The following is a 22,953-nucleotide window of genomic DNA, read 5'->3' on the forward strand; positions in this document are numbered from 1 at the left end:
GCATTATGCCATAATAAAGAACCAAACGTGAGATAATACAGTACTGGTACTTGAGAAAATTACATCCGAATCTGGACATAACGATTGTGCACTTTAAGCTGAATTATGCATTTTAGTATGGTTCACCAAATTCTGATGCTCTTGAAGTATCCTTTGATGTCTTGTTTCTTTTATGACGTAATGCAACATCTTTTAACGTTTTACACGTACGAAGTTGCGGGCTTCCTGCGTGGTCGTAGCTGCGCAGGCGCAGTGACGCCTGTTATCTGGTGCTCTCTGGCAACTGCTGAAATGAACCAATTTCTGACAGGTCACGGGAAAATATTGCGAATGGTGGCTTGAAAAGTGTTACTTTCAAAGTAAATTTCCTTTTACGCAAGATGAACCATGTGCGAGCTTGTACGATGAATTTCTTAAATCACAGAGCGTTTGACTCTCATTTAAAAATCAACTCTTTGAGGACAACCATCTGGAAGAATTTCCAGCCCAGAAGATCAGACATTTACGTAGTTATTAAAAAATTTTACTGGCGCATTTGTGTGATGTATCTTAAAGTGTAACACACGCAAAAAGATCAGCATTATATGTGGAAGCGTAGCGTCTCTTGCAGCTTATTAATCTTCGAGACCAATATTATTTGTGAAAGCTTTGTTTTTCTTGTAGCAACACTTTGTATATTAATTTAAACCATTAACTTTTCTTTTTTGTGTGTTCGCGCTACTAAGAGTGATCTTGCTATTGGTTGACTACATCACGTGTCCTATACTGTCATTAGCTGGCGAGAACATGTGACATGAGCCATGACTGGCCTCCAAAAGCACATCACAATCTCGATTTCATTGCTTCAGAAAGTAACATGCACTGTTTGGTGGAATTTGAATTTATACCTGTGCAACACGAAAAAATGCGGTGTGCATGTTGCTGCACATCAAAGATCTTTCCAAAATGTGTTTTTTCCCCCTGGGTTTCGTATCCTAAAGTGCCGGCAATTTCTACGTCTGTGTAGAAAACCATAAACATTCTAAGGATTCATAAGTTGTACAGAGCCGAGGAAAAGTATACTGTCACTTAACACGGAAAAAGTGTATTTTCACCCAGGAGAAAGTGTATTCTCAACAGGGAAATCCGGGAAATATCCAGGAATTTTTTTTTCCTTGTCCAAGTATACACCCTGACTTGGCCTTGAAGTGGAATGTTCATCTTATTATAAGCTACCAGCCACCTGGTAGGTTCCTGGAGAGGTAGGGCGCCGAGGCGAGCATACGTTTTTGAATTCAACAGACTAACGGCAGCCCCCTATCCACTTGTAATTTTATCGGATGGTTACTAATGCTGACGTCTATGTACAGTTTGTTCGCCGGGTCTTGGAATTCAATGGAAGCTACCACGTTTACGTCCATCGGTTGTTCCGCCATGTATCAGTTTTGCCGCTTATTTGCTGCCCGACAGACAGTGGCGAGATGGCCATTAGTGAACAGTTTGTACAGTAGGCCCAACTGTCAGGGCAGTCCTCTCTCTCATGTCGTTTGAAACAGTCAGGGCAGGAAGGCAGTTTCTGGGGCGGCCACTTATAGAAAGTTTTTTGTACCGTGTGACGTGATCGTGGAGAAGGTGGGCCTTTCTGAACAGCATCAACATCTATTGCGTCTTCCATGCAGAAATGGCGTTGCAGTTCCTCGGTCTTGCGGCCGCAAACAGGAGTATGTACTGCGGCGATATCGGCCCAAGTTTCTAACCGTTTTCCTACATCACTGGACACTTCAAACGTTTGGGCTAATTCTAGGACCTTATCGAGTGTCGGGTTTTCCAGTTGTAAAGCATTGTTTCGGAATTCCTTATCAGGGGCACCATGTATAATCATGTCTTGAATCATTTCCTCGGCATAGGACTCCTTGTTCTTGGGGGTAACGAAACAAAATTTCTGACTGAGGCCCTGTAGTTCCACTGCCCACTCCCTATGAGACTGATTGGGCTGTTTCTTGCATTGGTAAAACTGAACTCGGGAAGTAATGACATGAGAATGACGTTGATAAATCTGTGTTAGCAAGTCACACATGTGCTTGAAGGAGAGTTCCGAAGGAGTCGTGAGCAGAGCTAACTTGCACAAGAGCCAGTATACTGTAGGTTTGGACCAAGACAGGAAAAGAGATTTCATTAACTTGGCGTCGCATACCTGAAACGCTTGGAAACGTTCCCGTAGTCTGGTTTCGTAGGAGTCCCATTCTTCCAGTGACTCATCGAAAGATGGAAAAGCAGGGACCTGCTGCTTCTGCTGGTTGAGGGTGATACTGGTAGGTATTGGTTCCAACTTGCTCATCAGCTGTTGTTGATTTACGGCTTGTTGATTTATCAGTTGCACAATAAGCGCTTCCAACATCGTTGGTTCAACCTCCGTCGTCACCATTTCTGTTGTGTTATGTCCGCACTATAACACAACAAATATTCCGTGATAGCGTAAAATCATATCAGGAGACCAAGAGATGAGAGATGGGTATAGTAAGTTGATTCAGAAGGATGTAGATTGCAGTAGTTATTCAGAACTGAAGAGGCTTGCACAAGACAGAATAGCATTGAGAGCTGCACCAAACTAGTCCTAGGACTGTAGATCACAACAAGAACAACAACATGACAAAACAGACATCTTGGTGGGAATATGCACAGAAATGGAAATTTTTGGCTTTATCTACTCATGAATCAAGCAAAACTCAACAAAGGTCAAATGTGGCTGCTTTAATCTTCCAGCATCTGTGGTGTTCTCTGAGCCTCGTACAGATTGATATCCCCATCTAACCAACGTAGCAAGTAATACATTAAGAACTTGACATGTTTATCTTTCCTTGGTCCTCATCTTTGGTATCTGTTATCTACTAGAAAATGTGTTTATAACTCAAAACACAGATCATACAGTAATAATAAATTTCATGAAACAAGTCTAGAAAAGTGTCTTCTTTAGTTATAATGATAGACAATGTTTTACCAAGAACCTACTATTGGATTAATTAATATATTGTGTTCTGAATTTGATATAACTTATGACACATTAATCCTGATGAATGTCATGTAAAATGTGAGGTGTCTAGTATCAAAACTGGTCAAGTTGCTGAAGCCACATTTTTCATTAAGGATGAAAAACCTCTAGTGGTAAAACAATGATTGTCACACATGGTTTTCTTTCATAGTTGCATCCTTAATGGTTTAATATTAAAGTTCTATTGTTTCACGAAATGTAATCATAATGAACCCATTTGTTTTTGTTAACTTAAGCTGGTCATTGTTGTTGCAGTTTTGCATAATTTTATATATTTTTTTGTTTTTTTTTTTACAAAAATGTCATCTTTTTAAATTCCAAAAGTTTCTGAAGAAAGCAGTTAAATTAAAATAAAGTGACACTGTAATTACTTTTCTACACAGTAATAAAAAAGAATTTCAACAAAAATTGAATAATAACATATCAAAAAGAACAGCTGAAAACTGAGAACAGAAAATAGGAATTCTTGCGCTCAAATTTTGTAGTCTACTCAGACCTTGAACACTACAAAAGAAAATGACCTTCAAATAATCAGGCACATTAACAGAATTATTATGATAGACACTGTTCACACAGACTGAGTAATATTGTTGTTTTAAGTCTTCAATCGTTCTCATTCAGATAACAATATCGAGCATTTCACATCAACCATTGATGGACTATTTTGGAACTCTTATTACATGTGTGACCTGTTTCACTAGCTGATGTTACTGTTTTATAAAACTGCAATGACTTAACATCTTCCCATGTTGAGCCAAAGTACCATGATGAAAAGGACCGCTTCAGCTGTGCGATAGATCTTTATTTATGATCCAACTAGTTTTGCAGTGTGAGCTACATCTTCAGTGATATATATTTATTTCATAATTTATTACAGTGGGCCAAAGTGTTTCTGCAGTAGATTTTTATGTCTTTTGTTTTAGAGACAGGAAGAGTAATGCCTTTGATCATTGTGTGAGGTGTCATTTGAGCCAGCAGTTTTCCTCTTTTATGCAGACGTCAGTGCTTCCCAATGCCAGTATTGCAGTATACCACACATTTTACATGGACAGAATTTTTTACCATCTCTGTTTTCTCCATAATAATTATTTTGGTGTTAGCTACTGCAGAATACCATTGAGAAAGATGTTTGAGTGTATCAGCAACCTGTGATTTCCAATCACGTATCTCACAAGCCGTATCCAGATGAAAAACATTTCGATGATTTGATAACATCGGTTCATATTCATCAGGGTAAACACCCCTTAAAATCATTAGTTGATACAAGAGATTGGTGTTGCCAATGTAAAAATGAAATATTATGACTCCAAAGAATGTACACTATAAGGAATTATTTTTCCTGCTGACATAATAACACTGTCTGAGGTGTGTGCTGCTCAAGTTACATGCTACAGAAACCAAAATTGCAGTTTAACCAAAGCTACTCAAAGGGGATAGGAAGCTAGGGCTCTTTGCTGATGGACAAACTTGTGGTTGGTACATAATTTTAATTTCAACCAAAGAACAAATTTCATTATTACAGAATTTCAGAATCAGAATAACAATATAAAAATTTAATTCGGACCTTTGGCTTCTTAAGGAAACATACAACTGACTTCAACCGTCTTTAAATTTCGGACGCTTGTCTTTCACCAAAGTTGGAAAAACTATGTGATTGGATCATGATTTAATATAACAAACAGTATTTTAAAGATAATAATTAGATTTGATTGCAAAAGGATCACAGACAGTCACCACCATAAGCGCACTGTTAAGCTCATTCCTTATGTAATCAAAATTTCCGGTTACTTATGAAAAGTTCTCATCTGTCTTGGTGAACAGGCCGGATATTTAACTAAAAGATGGGAGCGCGACATATACAAGGTGGTACTCGGAACAAACAAGTAAAAGCAACCGCCAAGTAATTTCGAAGATGATCAAGCTGCAAGCCAGGACAGAAAACACACCGAACACACACACACAATCTCAGCCTGCCCGCCAAAGCGACAAACCCCATCTCCCCCACATACCAGACCATTTCTGCAACAGCAAATAATTTATCTGGCAGACAAATTCAACTCGTGATTCAGTGTTTTCAAGACCATTTAAGGCTTACTACCTATGTGACTATCTGTAACATAACTGAAAACCAAACTCAGACATTTACCAAATACAAGAACAATTAAAATTACACTGACTTAACATAGCTGTGCCCTTCATATTAAAAAAAAGTATAAAACTAAAACTGGGTGAAGAGCACACTTATTAACATACTACATCAAATTAACACTGCAAGGAACATTTAAAACAATCAGTAAAACTCTATTCCCTTTTGCATTTGGTGAAATAATTACTCTCTGCTCTGCAGAAACAACACTTTGAAGCCTTAGAAATCTTAAGTTCAGTATAACACTCTCTTATTCAGAACCATGCTTAACTGATGTCCGGCAGATACAACATGCCACCATAAGTTTCACAAATCTTCACAGATTAACAGCAGGATATGAATCGTACACAACTCAATGCTTCCGGTTACACGATGAGAAGACGTCCAGCACGAGATGATGGACCCACCACAATTTCGCACGCAAACTCGTTGACTAATCAGCACCGTACACCCGGCACGTGGCAAAATGGCAAGGATGGCGAGGATGCTGAGGCCCCAGGCACAGTGGATAGAGACATGGGCCTGCATTCAAAACATATTGCCTCGTTGAACGCTGACCAGAGAGAGCCTTCAGCCATGCTCCAAACTGGAAAAACAAAAGCGGAACAGTCAGAGATACAACACCAGACTAGTGTTGATATCAGCGACACAAGTGGAGCATAACTAGTGCCAGGTGCCAATCTCGCCCTCCTATTCGAGATCCACCCACCAGAGGAGCCAATGGTAAAAAAACTATGATGCCAACTTAACCTGGCTCAAGGGGTACTCTTGAAACCCCACCCGAGCTAAGCTCCTTTACCTGGAAATTCACTGGACTATGAATGTTACAGATTTGGCACGGCCCACGATATCTTGGCTTAAGCTTGCCCTTTACATCCTGATCCATGGGAGTGGCCAAATTGCGAACAAATATCTAATCGCCAATTTTCCTCGGAAAGGGTTTTCACCCTTTATTGTACCTCTTTGCCTGCCACCTGTGCAATAAATGTATGTTATTCTGAGCCCGCTGCCAATTTTCTCTCAAATCTTCAGGAGTGATTGATGCTGGCAACAAATCACTGATACTTCACAAGTTCGAGAGGGGAGAATTAACAGAATACGTGAACATTAATGCATTGGGTGCAACACCAGTGGCCTCATGTCTCGCGAAATTAAATACCTGATTAAGCCAGGGAAAACTCAAATCCCATCTACTTGGTGACTTAGAATGGTTCTAGTGAAGGCTGCCTTTAAATTCTGGTTGACCCTCTCCACAAAGGACGCCCTCTGATTATATGGAGTGGTGGTAATATGTTTGATCCCATGGTTGAAACAAAAGGCCTTAAAGATCTTCAATAAGAAGGCTGGGGAATTGTCACTCACCAAGGATTTAGGTGGTCCAAACTGTGAAATTACTCTAGCCAACCCCACGAGTTGGTAGCAACCACACAAAGCAAGAGAAGGCATCGGCTACAACCAATACATATTTGTTACCCCTTCTAGTGTGCGGCAATGGTGTTATGTAGTCAATAAAGACTCAATTGAGAGGGTAATAGCCCATGAGAAGTGCCTACATTGGGTTTCGGCCTTTTACATGCCTGACAACTTGCAACCAAATGACGCACTTTGTGATACAGTGAGGGCCAAACAAATCTTTCAAGGGCCTCGGCTAAGGTCTTGCACATGACTAAATGGCCACCAACTACAGACTCTCGGAAGTACTTAAGTACCATAGGTACCAAACACATCAGCAAGCAAATCTTTAACTGCTGGTCCTTGCCCACCTGCTTGCAAAGGACACCACGACTAAGACAATAACCCGGAGAAAGCTCCCTTAGCATTAACTTCTCCGTAACCAGTCCCCAGACCAAGTCCTCCAACTGCTTTTCTAGCAGGTCACAAAATAGCTCAGGAATATCCGACAGTGTATCTTCCACCACAAATTGCGGTTCAGATCTTTGGGCCTCGGAAGGCTCCTCAGCAAACATACGACTTAATGCATCAGCTACTGCATTATCAGAACCCTTAATATGTTTGATGTCAAAACAAAATGCTGAAATATGCACAGCCGAATGAGCAATTCAACTGATTTTTCGTGACCTAGCCAGAACCCAGTTCAAACCCTGGTTATCTGTCTCTAGGAGCAATTGCTTATGATCAAGATAAAAGTTGAACTCCTCTGTTGTGTAAATCTGGAAGCGGCACAGATTCCAGGACTACCTTCTTGTTAAGATGACGGTAGTCTATAACAACATGAAAATCTTTGCCTTGTTTTTTTGGAACCAAGAAAATGAGTGTAGCATACAGCGAGGTGGATGGCCTAATCCTGAAGCATTTTATTAATTTTTTGCTTTAATATCCCCATCTTTGGAGGTGATAATCTATATGGAACCTGGTGAACGGGAACACTGTCAGTCAAGATTATCTCGTACTCCAAAAGTTTCATCTCGCTTAACCACTGGGACATCACCTGTGGGTACTGCTCAAGGACCTCTCTCAATCCCCCCGCTTGCTCGATTGAAAGGTGACCTATCTCCACCTACACATTATCCAAATAGTCGTCACTAGTCCCCAGTGACAGATTACATGAACAAAGCGACATGACAGAATCGGAAGGGAATTTAAAACGGAAAGCACCATCTGCATAATTAATAACCAACCTTACATCCCAATATCATGGGAATCTTCAAATTACTAGCAATGATAAACTTATGTGGCCAGGAAAACCCATTAATGTGCCAAAAGGCAACTCGCACCCGTCTGCAACACGACATCTTTGACAGGAGGGACTGATAAGGAAAATTTACACAAATGTCGGAATTCTAGATACCATGTCTGGTCAATTAAAGATACCAAACTATTGGAATCAACTAAATCACAAACTGGCTCATCTCCAATATGAGCATAAACATATGGCAAGGGAGAATGACTCGCACCCTTAATTGCCTTACAGTTCAAAGGCCAGTTACGGTCTTTGCTACCCTTACCTCGCCTCTGGCATTAGCTATTCGGCCTAGGGCTCCTGGACGCGGGACACTGCCGCATTAAGTGATCGGTAGCTTGGCAACGATAACATCATAACACACAAGGACTATAGGACCCCCTTTCTCTATCACCACCAGAAATTACCATGCGAGGTTGTTTAATTGGCATTTCAGACGTTGATCAACTAGGGAGACCTTTTCTATGTAATCAATTAGATGCTGGAACTGTGCCAATGAAGTTGGACACTGCACAAATGTTAAGCGTGAACGATCTTGAGGATGCATCCCCTCAAGCAGATGTTCAATATTATCTATTTCTGATACCAAAATGTCAAGAGCAGCAACTGCAGTATGCACTCGATCAAAATATTGGGCTAGCATCTTATCATCTGTTTGTATCCTCCAATAGAAATCACACTCCAACTCTACCCTGTATTCAATGCGGGAGCTTTCTCCATAAAATTTTCAGACAGAGTTCAACCAATGTTCCTTGATTCTGCAAGTCCTCTGCTAACATCTTACCAAAGCTCCCTCGAGCGATTGGATACAATAAAGACAAAATTACTCAATGCTTCACCCCCAAAGCATCAGCATGAACTTGTAACCAGACAAACAACCACAACAATTTCTGAATATGATCTAAGGTTTCAATATGTCATTCTGAAATACCTTCAAACAATTTTACAACAGGATTCAGTAATTTCAAAAAACAATCAGAATACACAGTTTTACATTGCACTCCCAGGCCTTTATCTTTCATCTGCACAATGAGCTCATCTCCCAAACCTCCCTCACCCAAAGCAAGTGTGACGGAAGAAGATTTTAAATCACGAATGTCACTAACAAGTTGATTTCAAAGTCCCTGCATTGCGTCACTGAGATGGGCAGTTTATAAATCTGTTAAACAGTTATTATAGTGACTTGGGTGAGCCAGCACACAGTAAATTTGCTTCTGCATAAATTGAGAAGATCTTAAGAAGTCGAGTGTACGACCAATGTCATCCACTGACACTTTAATGTGTGCAAGCCACTCACCCACATCAGCAAGGTAATCAACAGGAAGGCAGGCCGAAGTATCCACCGCCGCTGCCTGGAGCCGCGCCGCCAACTCAACATTGCCCTCCACAGGCAAACCGTGGGTGCAGCTTGTAAATTAAATGTTTGTGGCACAAATATGAAATTCCAGGGCAGGTCCATCCACTCATGCTGGGCAACTTTGCAGCTTTCTGAAACAGCAAAACATATTAGCTAAATTTACCAGACACTATTGTCAGAATCTTTGACCATCAATACTAAGGGTATGAAAGGAACCCCCCCCCCCCCTCCCCCATTTTTTCAGCTCTATTATCAGTTGAGCTGTGTACTGCTCAAGTTACATGCTAGAGATACCAAAGTTGCAATTTAACCACATCTACTCAAAGGGAACAGGAAGCTAGGGATCTTTGATGATGGACAAATTTGTGGTTGGTACATAATTTGAATTTCAACCAAAGAACAAATTTCATTATTACAGAATCAGAATACCAATATAAAAATTTAATTTGGACCTTTGGCCTTTTAAGGAAACGTACAACTGACTTCAACCGTCTTTAAATTTCGGATGCTTGTCCTTCACCAAACTTAGAAAAACTATGCGATTGGATCATGACTTAATATAACAAACAGTATTTTAAAGATAATAATTAGATCTGATTGCAAAAGGATCACAGACAGTCACCACCATAAGCGCACTGTTAAGCTCATTCCTTATGTAATCAAAATTTCCGGTTACTTATGAAATTTTCTCATCAGTCTTGGTGAACAGGCCGGATATTTAACTAAAAGATGGGAGCGCGACATATACAAGATGGTACTTGGAACAAATAAGTAAAAGCAACCGCCAAGTAATTTCGAAGATGATCAGGCTGCAAGCCAGGGAAGAAAACACACCGAACACACACACGATCTCAGCCTGCCCGCCAAGGAGACAAACCCCATCTGCCCCAGATACCAGACCATTTCTGCAACAGCAAATAATTCATCTGGCAGACAAATTCAACTCATGATTCACCGTTTTCAAGACCATTTAAGGCTTACTAACTATGTGACTATCTGTAACATAACTGAAAACCAAACTCAGACATTTACCAAATACAAGAACAATTAAAATTACACTGACTTAACAAAGCTGTGCCCTTCATACTAAAATAAAGTCTAAAACCAAAACTGGGTGAAGAGCACACTAATTAACATACATCAAATTAACACTGCAAGGAACGTTTAAAACAATCAGTAAAACTCTATTCCCTTTTGCATCTGCTGATATAATTAGAGTCTGCTCTGTGCAAACAACGTTTTGAAGCCTTAGAATTCTTAAGTTCAGTATAACACTCTCTTATTCAGAACCATGCTTAACTGATCTCCGGCAGATACAACATGCCACCATAAGTTTCACAAATCTTCACAGGTTAACAGTAGAATATGAATCATACATAACTTAATGCCTCCAGTTACACGATGAGAAGACTTCCAGCACGACATGATGGATCCGCTACCATTTCACACGCAAACACGTCAACTAATCAGCACCATACACCCGGGACACGGCAAAACGGCAAGGGTGGCGAGCCCCAGCCACAGTGGATAGAGATGAGGGCCTGCCTTCGAAACATATTGTCTCATTGAACACCAACTGGAGAGAGCCCTTGGCCACACTCCAAGCTGGAAAAACAAAGGCGGAACTGTCTGAGATACAAGACCAGACTATTGTTGATATCAGCGCTGCAAGTGGAGCATAACTAGTGCCAGTCGCCATGGCTCACTGTTGATAATCTAAAAATATAAGATTTGGAAAAAAAAGTGCTGTGATATGGAGACTGTTTCTTGTTGCTTGACATGGCTGGTTATGCATTCACTGTCTGCAAGGCTTGGCCCATCCTGTTGCATGACTAAGAGTTGAATGCCCTGTAATACAAAGATTTTGGTGCATATTCTTGTTTCACCTGACAGCAGTGGTGGGTACAGAAAAGCCTCAAGAAGGGGGTGCTAAAGATACTTTCAGCTACCTTTTCTTTTGCCATAATAAAAAAATAATCAAGTCACATGCAAAGTTTAAGGAAGTTTAAATAAAACTTATTATACACATATACAAGACAATGCCATATTATGATATAAAAAAGTTACAATTGTGGTTCTTGTCCTTAAATGATGAATTCTATGGACCTATTTTTCCTGACAAATTGTTCAATTACGTTGTCAATAGAACAATCACTGTGAGGGTGAGTGTTCAACGGACCTAAGCCATTAAGTTTATCCTCCTTTGTAATGTATCGTGATCACTAGAATGGCTACAACTTTTCTCGTAGGTATGTGTTAGGTATCTATATGCCAGACAGAAATGTATAAAATACGATGATGCGGATGCATGTGCTACGTAGGAAAGTACAACTACTCGATAATTCGATTCAGTCGAGTCGACTGACGGAAGAAACAAATGAATAGTGTGCGGGCTGACTGGCATGGGTGGCATTATGGGCAGCCCAACACCCTGTATGCCCCCCCCCCCCCCCCCCATGATTTGATTTTGACAGGGAAGCTAAAACAGCTGAGGTCTAACCCACCACTGCCCGCACCGAAGTTTATTGTGCGATATCGCTTCCTGTATATCTAGTAAAGCCAACCAATATCCTCAAATACTACAAGGGGTCCCTTCACCAGTTTTTTGTTAGACATAATTTCTTCAGGTTTAGTTGTCCCAAGGATTCTGTATCTTTTGCTCTCCAATGCCGTGCAATCGAAGATTTGATGTGATGCAGTTTTTTCACCCTCATCACAGAGCCTACATTTAGGGTCTTTCTCCATTATACCCATTGTGTGTAGGAGTTTTTTGAAATTCCCATGGCTGCATGGCTGGTCATCAGTCCAGTCATGAGTTTGATCTCTTTCCTGTTCGATCCCAGGATTACAGAGCTTCTTTTAAAGCATTGCTTGGGCATAATTACCTTACCATGTTTTTGTTTACGGGCCTTTGTACAGTATCCTATCTGCTCTTTCCTAAGCCAGTTCCATAGTTCTAGTTTGATAATAGCCTTGGTGATTGTCAGGACAGGTTCCCGTCCAATATATGGAGTCACTGCCCCCATCCTGGCCAATCTGTCAGCTTGTTCATTGTCACAGATCCCTGAGTGGCCAGGGACCCACACTACATTTACCCACACTACATTTACCCTATTGCTTCCTCCTAGCTCTGCCAGCGCCCTGTGGCATTCTACAGGAGCTGCCAGTGATTCAAGTGCTGCCTGACTGTCTGAATAGATGTAGACACTGTGGTCCTTGTAGCACCTACGCGTATTCTCCTCCACACATGCCCTGATTGCAGTAATTTCAGCTTGGAATACTGAGGCCAGTTTTCCTAGGGATCTGATACCCTCCAGTCTCGGCTGAACCCCGTACACCCCTGCCCCAACACCTTGGTCTGATTTCGACCCATCGGTGAACCATTGATACCTTTGTAGTCTTAAGAAGCTCCGCTACCATCTTGACCAGCAGCTTCGCATCTTCCCAGGGGGATATCATGGGCATCTTGTTCTTAAGCTATTCCACCCTGTGCAGCCCCTCACAGACAAAAATGAGGACACCACAATCAAGATAGACCCTCCTGAAGATGGGTCCAGGACCAGGGTCTGCCTCCCCCCCCCCCCCCCCCCCAATCTTTTCAAATAGGACCATCTGTACAAGTTCCTCTTGCTGTAAGGTGATGGCTACAAGTGGATAGCCTTCCTGAATAACTGCCATCTTAAAAACCGAGACTGCAGTACAGTAGGTCTGTTTCCTTATTTCTTGCCTCGGTTTTTTCTAGGCTCGCTTCTGCAGGGAGGGAGTCTTCGATTCCTCCCTTATCTTCTTGCTGCCAGTCTTCGACATTGTGGGGGGTCTGCATATCCCCTTCAACCTGAGACACTTTTTTCTTGAGGGTCTTAGGTTCAAGCCCCTTTAATTCCCTCCTCTTGTCTTAAGGAAGCCATTCTTTCCCTTCCTTTTTTCTCTGTTCCTTGAGCATTTTCCTCCTCTGGCCCCCATACAAGGCTTTAATCTAGATCTGGTCCAACTTCTCGGTTACAGTTCCCACGTCTGGCTCAGGTCTAGACCCTGATTCAATAGTGTGAATGCCTTCCATCGGTACTGACCCCAATGTTTGGGTGTCTGAGGTCTCAGTTTGCCTCTCAGTTTGTTTTATTTTCTTTAGTCGTGTCCATATTGGTACCATGAGATTTGGGGATACATATGGTTCACACCACGAATATCCCGCACGGTGTAAGACTACTTACTCAGGGAGGTTCCCCAGTATCCCTGAGGCTCCATTTTTGACACATCCTCCCAAATGCCACACACCCCTCTGCATGGATTGCATCACACCTTGGGTTGGGAAATGGAATTGGGTAAGGACTAGGAGGGGATAGGGAAGATGGGATGTTATGGGACATTCTTAGTCTGATCCATCAGTTGAGGCCTTCCCAGCTGTAGGTCCTCTATCTTTGGCATAGCCCTCAGCTTCACGCAGATATGCAAGCACGGACAGTGCTTCGTCAAGGTGGTGTCCCCCCAGAGAGGATACCCCTCATATGTATCCACCACTGCCTGAAAGTGGTGTACTTCTAATTCAAACTGATAATGTAACCCATTTTCATAAATTCTGTAACTTGGACAGTTTTTATACAGGGCACCTCATATATAGAATGCCTGGTTGTATGTAAGACAAGGCCTGATGGCTCTAAGCTTCCCAAGTTAAATAAATCAATAAATAAATTATTAAGAAATAAAAATGCATGTTCTTAAATCTCAAATAAATAATGTGAACTTCCCTATGATTTATTTTTCTTCTTATTTTGCATTTGACAGGTGATCTTAGACACCTCTCACTCAGTTCATGTATCACATTCATAACAATTATCATCATTCATTAAATGACTGTATAACTGACATCAAATTTGGCAGTTCTGTTTATAAATGTCAAAGAGTGGAAGAGATTTACCATTCTATTTTTGTATGGTTAACTTCTGTTGTTATCACTGATTGATGTGTATATGTTTTTCCTTAACAGGAAAGGATACTACCATTTTTTATTAAAGAAGAGGTAGCTTCACCAGCAAGTTTTGTGTCACCAGGGTGCGAAGCAAAATATGACTTTGAAGTGAGTATTGCATTATGTCACCTCCATCTCACTATGTTTATCACTAATTAATGTGCACATGTTCTTAATTCTAATTGAAACATAATCTCCTTCTGTTTATTTTTTCCATTTCATGTCTTGTCTGGTTTTGATGCATCCTACTAGAATTCACTATTCAGTGCCAATGTCTTCAGCTCAGAGTAGAACTTAATTGTTAATTTGTTACATTCCAAGCTCTGCCTCTACCTTCAGTTTTTGTTCTGTATAATTTCCACTAGTACCACAGATGTTATTCACAGATTTTTTTAATGCATGCACTTTCATTCCATCCCTTCTTGTTTTGTTTTCTATGTATCCCTTCCCTCGGTTGTCATTTTGTCAGTTCATTTAATTTTCAGCATCTTAGATGCTGTAATTCTCCCTTTTTTCCCCCCGTGTTTCCTTTGTTACAAACATAAGTTCTTAAAAATGTGTCTTTCTCAAATAAATGCCTGTGTTTGATAGTAGTTGACATCTTCCAGCAAGGAGTACTCTCTTTCACAGTGCTAATCTGATTCCTGTATGCCTTGTGCATCTCCTGTAATGTGTTTGTTGTATTTTGCTTCAAAGGTTGTTGTCAGTGCTAATCTGCTTCCTGTTTTCCCCATGCATCTCCTGTGAAGCATTTCTTTGTTCAAAGGTTGTATAATTCCTTCACTTTGTGTACTGTGTGGTTCCCAGTTTTGATATTAAGTTTGCCACTAATTTCATATCCACTACTACTCAGAACAAATGTAAGGATGTAGAGGCTTATCTCACTAGGGGAAAGATAGATACTGCCTACAGGAAAATTAATGAGACCTTTGGAGAAAAGAGAGCCACTTGTATGAATATCAAGAGCTCAGATGGAAACCCAATTCTAAGCAAAGAAGGTAAAGCAGAAAGGTGGAAAGAGTATGTAGAAGGTCTATACAAGGGCGATGTACTTGAGGACAATATTATGGAAGCGGAAGAGGATGTAGATGAAGATGAAATGGGAAATATAATACTGCGTGAAGAGTTTGACAGAGCACTGAAAGACCTAAGTCGAAACAAGGCCCTCGGAGTGGACAACATTCCATTAGAACCACTGACGGCCTTGGGAGAGCCAGTCCTGACGAAACTCTACCATCTGGTGAGCAAGATGTACGAGACAGGAGAAATACCCTCAGACTTCAAGAAGAATATAATAATTCCAATCCCAAAGAAAGCAGGTGTTGACAGATGTGAAAATTATCAAACTATCAGTTTAATAAGTCACGGCTGCAAAATACTAACGCGAATTCTTTACAGATGAATGGAAAAACTGGTAGAAGCCGACCTCGGGGAAGATCAGTTTGGATTCCGTAGAAATGTTGGAACACGTGAGGCAATACTGACCTTACAACTTATCTTAGAGGAAAGATTAAGGAAAGGCAAACCCACATTTCTAGGATTTGTAGACCAAAAGAAAGCTTTTGACAATGTTAACTGGAATACTCTCTTTCAAATTCTGAAGGTGGCAGGGGTAAAATACAGGGAGCGAAAGGCTATTTACAATTTGCGCACAAACCAGATGGCAGTTATAAGAGTCGAGGGGCATGAAAGGGAAGCAGTGGTTGGGAAGGAAGTGAGACAGAGTTGTAGCCTCTCCCCGATGTTATTCAATCTGTATATTGAGCAAGCAATAAAGGAAACAAAAGAAAAATTCAGAGTAGGTATTAAAATCCATGGAGAAGACATAAAAACTTTGAGGTTCACCGATGACATTGTAATTCTGTCAGAGACAGCAAAGGACTTGGAAGAGCAGTTGAACGGAATGGACAATGTCTTGAAAGGAGGATATATGATAAACATCAACAAAAGCAAAATGAGGATAATGGAATGTAGTCGAATTGAGTCGGGTAATGTTGAGGGAATTAGATTAGGAAATGAGGCACTTAAAGTAGTAAAGGAGTTTTGCTATTTGGGGAGCAAAATAACTGCTGATGGTCGAAGTAGAGAGGATATAAAATGTAGATTGGCAATGGTAAGTAAAGCATTTCTGAAGAAGAGAAATTTGTTCGAGTATAGATTTAAGTATCAGCAAGTCATTTCTGAAAGTATTTGTATGGAGTGTAGCCATGTATGGAAGTGAAATGTGGACAATAAATAGTCTGGACAAGAAGAGAATAGAAGCTTTCGAAATGTGGTGCTACAGAAGAATGCTGAAGATTAGATGGGTAGATCACATAAATAGTGAGGAGGTATTGAATAGAATTGGGGAGAAGAGGAGTTTGTGGCACAACTTGACAAGAAGAAGGGATCGGTTGGTAGGACATGGCATCAGGGGATCATAAATTTAGCATTGGAGGGCAGCATGGAGGGTAAAAATCGTAGAGGGAGACCAAGAGATGAATACACTAAGCAGATTCAGAAGGATGTAGGTTGCAGTAGGTACTGGGAGATGAAAAAGCTTGCACAGGATAGAGTAGCATGGAGAGCTGCATCAAATCAGTCTCAGGACTGAAAACAACTACTCAGTACTTTTGTCTTTGTTTTACTGCAAATACGTAGTCTGTGCTCGATAGACTGCTCATTTCATTAAAGAATTATTGTAATTCTTAAAAGTGGTGTGATGAGCTAATCTTGTAATTTGATTTTCCTTCACCCTAAATTTTAATCCCACTCATGGACATTTCTTTTACTTTCTCCATTGCTTTTCAATGTACTGGTAAACAGTAGAGGAGAAAGACTGCATCCAAAGCCTTACACCATTTTAATTAGAACCTTTCTCTCTTAATCTTCTATACTCATTGACCTCTCATGGTTCTTGAGCATTGCCCATCTTTCGCTACAGCTTATAGTAGTGTTTCTGAGAATTTAAAACACCTCACAGTGTTTTTCATTGTTGAACACAGAACTGATTATTTTTTGACACTATTGACGGGTGTAGATAAGAACTGCTTCTTTCGTGTTTTAACATTTCATAAAGCCAAATTGATTGTCATCTAATAAATCTAATAGACCCTCAAGTTCCTTTTCCATTATTTTGCATATTATTCTTGTGATGTTAATGAGAAAAGGAATATCTGAAGATAACTAATAATAAATCTGTAAAACCACTGTGTTTACTGTTTGTTTTTGAACTCTCTAATCTAAACTAGTGGATGAATTGTGTTTTTGAACTCTCTAATCTAAACTAGTGGATGAATTGTCATGGTTTTTTGCAAGTAATTTGATCATATTTTGGGGCACCATTTAGTGCTTAGTTCATGAAAATCTGACCAAGGAAAAAAAATCTTGATTTAAAGTTTTACTAAAATTTTCTTATCTGTCAGTCTGGGTACAGTATTCTCCAAAACCACTAGATAGCTTTTCATGGAGTTTCCACTGGCAACTTCAGCATAGTTAGGGGCACCATATAGGCTATATGTCACCAGAATTGGATGATGGAAAATAAGCTATTCATTCATAATACAAAAATGTATGTATGTTTGTAATGTATGTATGTATGCATACATGCATGCGTGCATGGTTGCATGTATGTGTGTATGTATGTGTTTATCCAGTATTTGAGGACTAGAACACTTAGTGACTTGCAACAAACTTTATACATAATTTCAAACCTTTACAAAACTTTTTTCAGTGACACACTCTCAATAATGCTGGAAGGAAAAAAGCTTATTGCTTACTAAGTTTTCCCTGTTCATTTTCACATCATGAATGACATTTTCATTTATTACTCCTTTACTACTAACTGAATCCATGACACATTTTCCATAGTGTTGACATATACAACTGGGTGTACCTGCAAAATTATATCATTGTATGACACATAGTTCAGAATATATGATGTCATAAACTCTGAGAACTAAACTGGAAGACTCTAAGAGATAGACATAAACTATCCTGAGAAAGTCTATTAACAAATTTTCAAAAACTAGCTTTAAATGATTACTCTAGTGATATGCTACAAACCCTTATGTATTGCTTTCATAGGGATTGTGAGGATAAGATTGGAATCATTATTGCACTCACACAGGCATTCAAACCATCATTCTTCCCATGCTCCATGGGTGGATGGAACAGGAGGAAACCCTAATTGCTTGCACAATGGGACATACCCTCTACCATGCACCTCACAGTGGTTTGCAGAGTATAGATGTAGGTGTAGATGTAGATGTCAAGATATGTGAAAAGCTCTTGCATCATGAATGACATTTTAATTCATTATTACTAACCTGCTGAACAGATTGTTATGAAATTTGGTAAGGAGATAGCCTGCATCCTGAGGAAGAGCTTAGGGCACTTTAAAAAGTGTGCAGTACAAGATACTTACTGATTTGAAGAATATTGTGGGAGTTAGGAGAAAATATTTACTCTTTGTAAAAGCTATTTACTTTTTCACTTTGGAATTTTTCATATTTGTGAAAATGCTTTTCTTGGTTGATATGTGCTACATCATATGATTCAAAGTAATGAATGTAATGCTTGTTCAGTCTTAGATGTGTTTAATCCTTGTTTCCATGCTGTGTGTTGCATGGTGAAAGCTACGCATTTTATACTGATGGAAAAAAAACACCAAGAATGAGTCATATGACATAAACAAAAGTTGGTAGGCATGTTTCTACAGCTGAAAGATGACGTGTATTCAGATTTCACACCAGTCGCGTAAGAATGGCATTAGTGGTGCCACTATGAGGACGCAAATCAAATTTGCTTTAAATACACATTAGTTACCTTTGAGATTGGATTTGATGAGTTGATGTCAGTCAAGAATGACTTTAAGGTGACAAAGACACCATTATCAGCACCTCACTGAATTTGAACAAAGTCATTTAATAGCAGTACAAGAAGCTGGATGTTCCTTCTGCAGTATTGCAGAAAGACTTAGCAGGGATGTAGTCATTATATTTGGTTGCTGGCAGTGGTTGTCACCAGAATGTACAGTAACAAGAAGACTGGTCTCTGGACGGCCTCATAGCACTACAGGGAGGTAAGATCATGATGTTAGGTATATGAAACTGGCGCTTTGTACTGCATGTGCAGCATCAGCTTGAGCAGTAGTTGGCACCACAGTGACATAACTGTTAAAAATCAGTTACTACAAGGACAGCTCTGTGCCAAGTGCCTTGTAGTATGCATTTCACTGCCCCAAACCACCACTGATTGTGACTTCAGTGATGTCAAGCACTAGCTCATTGGAGGACAGAGTGGAAGTCTGTTGTGTTTTCAGATGAAAGCTGGTTCTGCCTCAGTACTAGTTGTAGTGTCACCGCCATTTAGGATAGGGAAAGTTAGTTTTGTGCAATATTCTGAGCACAAGTTACAGCCAGGTGCTGGCCAGATTGCAGCGAGTTACGCATACCGACAGTTGCGAAGTAGAATAGAGGCCACAGGGCTGTCAGATTGCTGAAAGAGTATACGTGGCAGTTTTGCATGTCGTAAATCACAGGCAGAAGGGGCCCACTGCATAGAGTAATTAGGCATCGTATTTTCATATGTTGTACGTATCTTCGAATATAGCCTGCTGCGGACAGCACTCCTTTTGAAGAGGGAGGAAGAGTGATGGTGATCCCTGTCCTCAGGTCACTGAAAAGGGGAGTATTGGTGGTGAATCTGGGTGGACGCCTTACGGGTGCAGCACCTGCATGGGGGTGTGCTGTACTCAAGGCAGGAAGATGTGGTGGTGTTGAGTCACCAGTGGGCATTAAGGTTGGTATGGAATATATGGGAAATGCAGAATGAAGTAAGGAGGCTTGAGGAAGTGTTCGGAGAGCTTAGGCAATGCGCAGAGGGCAAGGGAATGCTGAAGGAAGTTACAGGGGAGAATAAGAAATTGCATGAGGCTTATAAGATGCTATGGAAGCCGGTAGGATGGATGGAGGAAGTGGTGCCACAGTTAAGACGGAAACAAGGATGGCTGAGTGCAGGGAGAAAAATTTTAAAGACAGATTTGGAACCGCAGACAAAAGCGATATGAAAGAACTGAACAATACGGTGGAAGTGGTGAGGCTACTTGCAGAGGAGAGTAGGGCAATGGAAGCTTGGCATGTAACTCAGATAGGGACATTGGAAGGGGAAGTCCTGAATAACACACAGTTGCTCCACATAACCTGGGAACCCTACAGGGGCATCTAGAAGTACTAGATAGCAGGATGTTAACCAGACTTTAGCAAGGAGTAGCTGACAGTTTGTGAGATGTGCAGGGAGTAATAACGTATCTGCAAGAACTGCTGCATCACGCACTGCAAGGCCAGATAAGTACCAATTTGTTACCGCCGGACCAACATTTACGCGGGTTCCGCAAGGTGCAGAAGGAACTACTGTCAGGGTTATACTTAATAACTTGCATTTGGGAGGACGACGGTTCAATCCCGCGTCCGGCCATCCTGATTTAGGTTTTCCGTGATTTCCCTAAATTGCTCCATGCAAATGCCGGGATGGTTCATGTGAAAGGGCACGGCCGACTTCCTTCCCTGTCCTTCGTTAATCCGATGAGACCGATGACCTCGCTGTCTGGTCTCCTTCCCCAAACAACCAAACCAAACCAATAATGGAGCCCAACGAGCAAAATTTGCCGTTTTTCTACCATGTCACAACAGTAAGGGTAACAACCGACCGCCCACGAGTGTATATTTTGGTCCAATTCCTGGTTATGGGGAAGAACGCGAGGTTTCAGTGTTACACGGACCACCCATATCCAGTGATGTGGGGAGCATTGAGCAAGTTTGTGGAAGTGAAAACCAAAGAGGTATTGTCCACCTGCCAGCGAGGTATTGTCCACCTGCCAGCATCAATTTCAGGAGTCACACAATTGAATGTTACGCAGCCACAGCTGTCCTGGCCAGAAGCCACTTTACAGTTTTTCCCAAGGCAGAATCTGACCTTGTTGAACCAAACTCTGGAGCCGGGTCTGTTGAGATCTGTAAACCAGTTCATTTTAGAGCAAGAGGGGTTCATATCACCCGAACGGCTTGTGCAACATGTTGCTCAGTATAGGGAAAGGCGACAGCAAACAACGATAATTTTGAGCACCGCTATACCAAGTGTCATTGCAGATTTAACATTTTTATGTGTTGTTTTATTTCTGATCAGGCGGAGAGCTAATTCCAAGAGGGAACCAAGCGTAGTCCAAGTCCCAGTGGATTGGATACCGAGGGTGTGAGACGAGTAGGTACGAGGTTGATCAAGCAGTGGTCGTCCAGTAAGGAATTTTTATGTTTTGTTTCATGTCGTGGTTTTAAGGGGCACTAGACCACATTTAAGTTTTCTAATAGTAAGCAAATATGCCATAGGCACTGGCCCAAAGAAGTTATGAGCTAGTTAAGGGTCGACCCGGGGACCGAGTTTTCCCAAAGAGGGGAATAATAGCGAAAGTTAGTTTTGTGCAGTATGCTGGATTGCAGTGAGTTATGTATACCAACAGTTGCGAAGTAGAATAGAGGCCACAGGGTTGTCAAGTTGCTGAAAGAGTATACATAGCGGTTTTGCATGTCACAAACCACAGGCAGAAGGGGCCCACTGGCGAACCTAGCGTGTTAAGAGTTCGTGGCGCGAAGCGGCGCATATGACAAAACAGAGACGCACAGCTGCGTATAAATAGGTGTGGGTTTCTAACGAGATTCATTCTAGTGTGGCAGCTCTCCTGAACGGTGTGGCATGTCACACGACCAGCTACATGCAGCAGCAGATGGGGCACCAGTATTCCAGTCCATAGCGTGTCAATGGTTTGACCCTCTGAGGCTGATGCTGGGTCCGTAGCCAGCCAGTGGCGGGCCACTCCATGGCTCACTACTTTGGGCAGTCGTCCTTGCTTCCAACACATGCCAGAGGCATCCCAAGGTGAGGGCCACAGATTCTGACTCCGGATCGCAGGTGCTTGTTTGTTGTCACTGCGATCTTAACCATGCCAGCAAAAGCACACAGTTGGCCGCCTGCAGTTCACACAGAGCGGTGCTGAGTCGGCAGGGACGCAGATCGCTGAGTCAACTGCTGGCATCCTGACACTGCAACTCTGCTGCCGTACAATGCCGACACACAGCAGTGTGTGCACAGGTCGCTGAGGCAGCCATTCTGTGTCAAGCTGTTTTGCAGACAGCGAAGTGGTGTCCTCAGTATTGTGGGACGCAGTGAAGAGGATCGAGAGGAACTGGGGCACTGTAGTTGGAAACAATAAATCACGTGGAAAGCTCGGACAAGTCTTAATACGGTGCCCTCTACCCCTTCCTGCTACATTTGGTCATCCAGATACATTTGGTTTCAGAAGTTCCCACTACACAGTGATGGTCATTGGTTGGTTAAAAGGAGGCTGAGTAAGGGCAACCTGACTCCAAATTTGTACGTCAGTTTGGCGATTTGACCTATTATGCTGCCATTCATGAACAGCATTCCAGGAGGAAATCTCCAAGATAACACTTGTCCACATAATGCTATTGTAACCCAACATGCTCTACAGTGTGTCGACAGATTGCCTCATCCAATTTGATCCCCAGATCTGTATCTGATAGAGCACATATAAGACATCATTGATGATAACTTCAGTATCAATCACAAACAGCATTGACTGATCAAATGCAACAGACATGGAACTTTATCCCACAAATTGACATACAGCACCTGTATATCACAATGCTTGCAATCCACATTCTGCCTATTAAATCGGTTATTACTCTATGAGGATGGCTTG

The 22,953-nt window shown here is 41.3% G+C and overlaps 1 protein-coding gene across 1 annotated transcript in view; it reads left to right on the forward strand.

Moving 5' to 3' along the window:
• Positions 1-22,953, forward strand: part of LOC124551324 — a 198,114-nt gene that overhangs the window by 62,731 nt on the left and 112,430 nt on the right. Inside the window, exon 4 of the mRNA XM_047126335.1 lies at positions 14,217-14,306. Coding sequence (XP_046982291.1) covers positions 14,217-14,306 — 90 coding nt within the window. The remainder of the gene's footprint in view (positions 1-14,216; positions 14,307-22,953) is intronic.

This window comes from Schistocerca americana, chromosome 9 (genome assembly GCF_021461395.2).
Source record: "Schistocerca americana isolate TAMUIC-IGC-003095 chromosome 9, iqSchAmer2.1, whole genome shotgun sequence".
Taxonomy (NCBI): Eukaryota; Metazoa; Arthropoda; class Insecta; order Orthoptera; family Acrididae; genus Schistocerca; species Schistocerca americana.